Raw genomic sequence first — 3,612 nt, 5'->3', positions numbered from 1 at the left:
GTTTTTAGTGCCTTACTTTAGTCATGTGTTTAACTCTGCAGAGGAAGGCCAAGTGCTCAGTGATCATTACAAGTTACTTCCAGTTGACCTGCGTGATATACCAAAATTAAGAGATGTTATATCCTTTGCAGATATGGATCCAAGGTACGCATGAATAAATTTATTTTCTTCCTCAACCCTTTCTTTTACTTGCGTTATAGATATATGGTAACAGATGCTGACTGCTGATAAACCTACTTGATCCCTAATATCATTATCAGTCTGCCGACATTTATTATTGCAGAATGTGTTTTGATTTATCTGGACCCCGTTTCAAGCCGTGCCATCGTCAATTGGGCCTCAAAAATGTTTACTACTGCAGTATTTTTCTTATATGAGCAGGTTTTCTGGCATATTGAGATTTTTTCTTTATCTGCATAATATTACAGATACGAATCTCACTGCTGATGTGTCTAACTTGTTGGGTTTCTGTTGGCAGATCCATCCAGATGATGCATTTGGACATCAAATGATTAGAAATTTGGAGGTACGAATTTTGTACTCTTGTTGCAGCGACTTCTATATGGTTAAAGCTTAACTTGTTGAGCTTTCTGCCAAACTATAGAGTCTAGTAAAATATTATGATATTGCCACCTGGGTACATTTTGTACTGATTAATTGCCTTTAGTTGAGCTTGTTTTGAAAGCTTAGCGGTGTTTTTTTGCTTCAGAGTCGGGGGTGTGCACTCTTAAGCATTGATGCATCACCAACTTTACTTGCAAAGGAGAGATTGTTTCTTGACAACGGATGGCAGGTGTGTTTTTCCGTAAGAATATTACCATAATTTAATTCTTGCCTGAAATCTTGCATTGCCAAACAGTTTGACATGCAACGTTATATTTGTAAATGCAAATATGGAAGAAGTTGAGTGCAACGTCATCTAACAAAAAAACATGCTTGTTAAAATTCTATGCTAGGTCACAGTCGATTTCTTGTATAATTCTATCGATTGTGATGTGGCAATAGGTTATCATTGTGACATTATATTAAAATTCAAACCATTTCTGGTTTGAAATACCAACATGCAGTTGTCAGTCTTTCATTGTGGTCTTGATGGCTAGTTGTAGCTAAAAAATTATGATAAAAGCAGGGCCAACTTTCAAGTCTAATATATATGATACATATGGCCTCTCATATTTTTTCTCTCTTTTTCTCCCGGTGTATCAGAGGGCTGTTGCCTGGGACATGCTAAAAGTGTATGGTAGTTTTGTTGATACTCAAGAAAAACGCAGGTCAGTACTGTACTTATTGTTAAAATCATGTAACAGCGTTGTGTTATTCATACCTTGTCTCTGGTCTGAACTCTTTCCGAAAAGTTCACTCTGTCCTGACACAGCTAAGAAATGTTGTTGCCACGAGCTCTCTCTCTCTCTCTCTCTCTCTCTTCAATTCATGACCTTTCACTTGAAAGCCTACTGCTCTTGGACTCTATCTTAAATGAGCATGTCGTGTTTCTAGGATCGAGCGATTGGAGTTGTTTGACGAATTTGAAGAGTGGCACATGATGCAGGCAAGTCTGTCTTCACCTTTTAGAAGTTTACTGTGTATGTGTAGAGTAAAAAAAGACCTAAAGAAAAAAAAAAAGAAAAAAAAAAGACCTAAAGATGATTGGTGTGGAATATCAATGATTATATATTGTAAATGATGCATGTTGTTGATAAGTGTTTGTGGATAAGCCAGTGGAGCATGCTATAACTGTTTTTGTTTTCCACAGGAACATTACTGCGTCGCATATGCTGTCAATGACGCAGTGGTACGTACATGAGACATGCTTAAGTATCTACAACTCATTGTTCTTTTTTAGAAGTTTAGTAAGACAGTAAGAAAATATGATGAGGTTAATAAAGAACATTCTGGAATCATAAAAATGCAGGGAATATTTGGAGATTTCGGTTTCACAAGAGAAGGGGGCAGTGAAAGTGAAAGCATGAGCATCTCATCAGCATCATCACCCTGAAAAAGGAGGAGAGTTTTGTATTGCATGGGATCCCCGGAAATTGCTGCAACTGGTACATTAGTTTAAACCTATTTCTCAGTTGGTGGAAAACCNAGTTGTCAGTCTTTCATTGTGGTCTTGATGGCTAGTTGTAGCTAAAAAATTATGATAAAAGCAGGGCCAACTTTCAAGTCTAATATATATGATACATATGGCCTCTCATATTTTTTCTCTCTTTTTCTCCCGGTGTATCAGAGGGCTGTTGCCTGGGACATGCTAAAAGTGTATGGTAGTTTTGTTGATACTCAAGAAAAACGCAGGTCAGTACTGTACTTATTGTTAAAATCATGTAACAGCGTTGTGTTATTCATACCTTGTCTCTGGTCTGAACTCTTTCCGAAAAGTTCACTCTGTCCTGACACAGCTAAGAAATGTTGTTGCCACGAGCTCTCTCTCTCTCTCTCTCTCTCTCTTCAATTCATGACCTTTCACTTGAAAGCCTACTGCTCTTGGACTCTATCTTAAATGAGCATGTCGTGTTTCTAGGATCGAGCGATTGGAGTTGTTTGACGAATTTGAAGAGTGGCACATGATGCAGGCAAGTCTGTCTTCACCTTTTAGAAGTTTACTGTGTATGTGTAGAGTAAAAAAAGACCTAAAGAAAAAAAAAAAGAAAAAAAAAAGACCTAAAGATGATTGGTGTGGAATATCAATGATTATATATTGTAAATGATGCATGTTGTTGATAAGTGTTTGTGGATAAGCCAGTGGAGCATGCTATAACTGTTTTTGTTTTCCACAGGAACATTACTGCGTCGCATATGCTGTCAATGACGCAGTGGTACGTACATGAGACATGCTTAAGTATCTACAACTCATTGTTCTTTTTTAGAAGTTTAGTAAGACAGTAAGAAAATATGATGAGGTTAATAAAGAACATTCTGGAATCATAAAAATGCAGGGAATATTTGGAGATTTCGGTTTCACAAGAGAAGGGGGCAGTGAAAGTGAAAGCATGAGCATCTCATCAGCATCATCACCCTGAAAAAGGAGGAGAGTTTTGTATTGCATGGGATCCCCGGAAATTGCTGCAACTGGTACATTAGTTTAAACCTATTTCTCAGTTGGTGGAAAACCCGTGGTGGTGGGTAGAGGAATCTGATGGTGCTTTACCAAATTTGTTAGGAATGACGATGGCTTGGTTGGTTGTAGACGGAATGTGATTTGATTGCACTTGCACACAGAGTCGAGTCCTAGAAAAGAGGCCTTTCTTTGGGTGTTTGAGCAGATAAACAAAGGGGAAACACGAACTCTTGTCTGCATTGTTTGAAATAAGAAATGCTGCTATTTGATTGATGGACATGTGAATTAGTAAGGCCCATTGGTTGCACTCTTTTACCCTTCGGGTTATGTGGGCTGGGCCTTCAAACGTGTCTTCTTTGTTTATTTTTTACATATGGTTGTGTAAAAACCAGGACAGCAGTTTCAGAAGGTCTTGTCTTGTGTGTACAACAAAGAAAGAAGAAACCTCGGTCATGAAAACGCTCTCTGAAATTTGTTTTTTTTTTATTTTGAACTTCTTTCGGTGAAGCTGAAAATATTTATATTTTTGCCAGAAAGACCAAAAAAAAAAAAAA

At 37.6% G+C, this 3,612-nt stretch overlaps 2 protein-coding genes across 4 annotated transcripts; both read left to right on the top strand.

Moving 5' to 3' along the window:
* LOC104758239 (leucine carboxyl methyltransferase 1) lies at positions 42–2,082 on the top strand (the record flags this gene model as incomplete). Of its 2 annotated transcripts, none has more annotated exon segments than XM_019242475.1 (8): positions 42–144; positions 284–381; positions 479–526; positions 710–793; positions 1,207–1,271; positions 1,498–1,549; positions 1,754–1,792; positions 1,913–2,082. In XM_019242475.1, coding segments are annotated over 8 exon segments (501 nt in total). In that variant the 3' UTR covers positions 1,997–2,082.
* LOC104758233 lies at positions 2,136–3,583 on the top strand. 2 transcript variants are annotated; one of them, XR_002037087.1, is made up of 5 exons: positions 2,140–2,295; positions 2,522–2,573; positions 2,778–2,816; positions 2,937–3,072; positions 3,161–3,544. XR_002037087.1 is itself a non-coding variant. In XM_019242485.1 (4 exons), the coding sequence occupies exons 1-4, from the start codon at positions 2,141–2,143 to the stop codon at positions 3,018–3,020; spliced, it is 330 nt and encodes a 109-aa protein (XP_019098030.1). In that variant the 5' UTR covers positions 2,136–2,140; the 3' UTR covers positions 3,021–3,583. The 2 variants fall into 2 exon arrangements, 1 of the variants encoding a protein (XP_019098030.1); XM_019242485.1 differs by having other exon boundaries at positions 2,136–2,295; positions 2,937–3,583.

This window comes from Camelina sativa, chromosome 3, assembly GCF_000633955.1.
Source record: "Camelina sativa cultivar DH55 chromosome 3, Cs, whole genome shotgun sequence".
Lineage (NCBI taxonomy): Eukaryota > Viridiplantae > Streptophyta > Magnoliopsida > Brassicales > Brassicaceae > Camelina > Camelina sativa.
The sequence above is the reverse complement of the archived record's forward strand: the minus strand, read 5'-3'. Positions and strand labels throughout refer to the sequence as shown.

What these genes read in the sequence shown, in the direction of transcription:
- LOC104758233 (XM_019242485.1), top strand. Translation starts at nt 2,141, where the DNA reads ATGATAAAAGCAGGGCCAACTTTCAAGTCTAATATATATGATACATAT. An exon ending in GATACTCAAGAAAAACGCAG is followed by an intron (nt 2,296 to 2,521) that starts GTCAGTACTGTA and finishes TCGTGTTTCTAG; the next exon opens with GATCGAGCGATTGGAGTTGT. An exon ending in AAGAGTGGCACATGATGCAG is followed by an intron (nt 2,574 to 2,777) that starts GCAAGTCTGTCT and finishes TGTTTTCCACAG; the next exon opens with GAACATTACTGCGTCGCATA.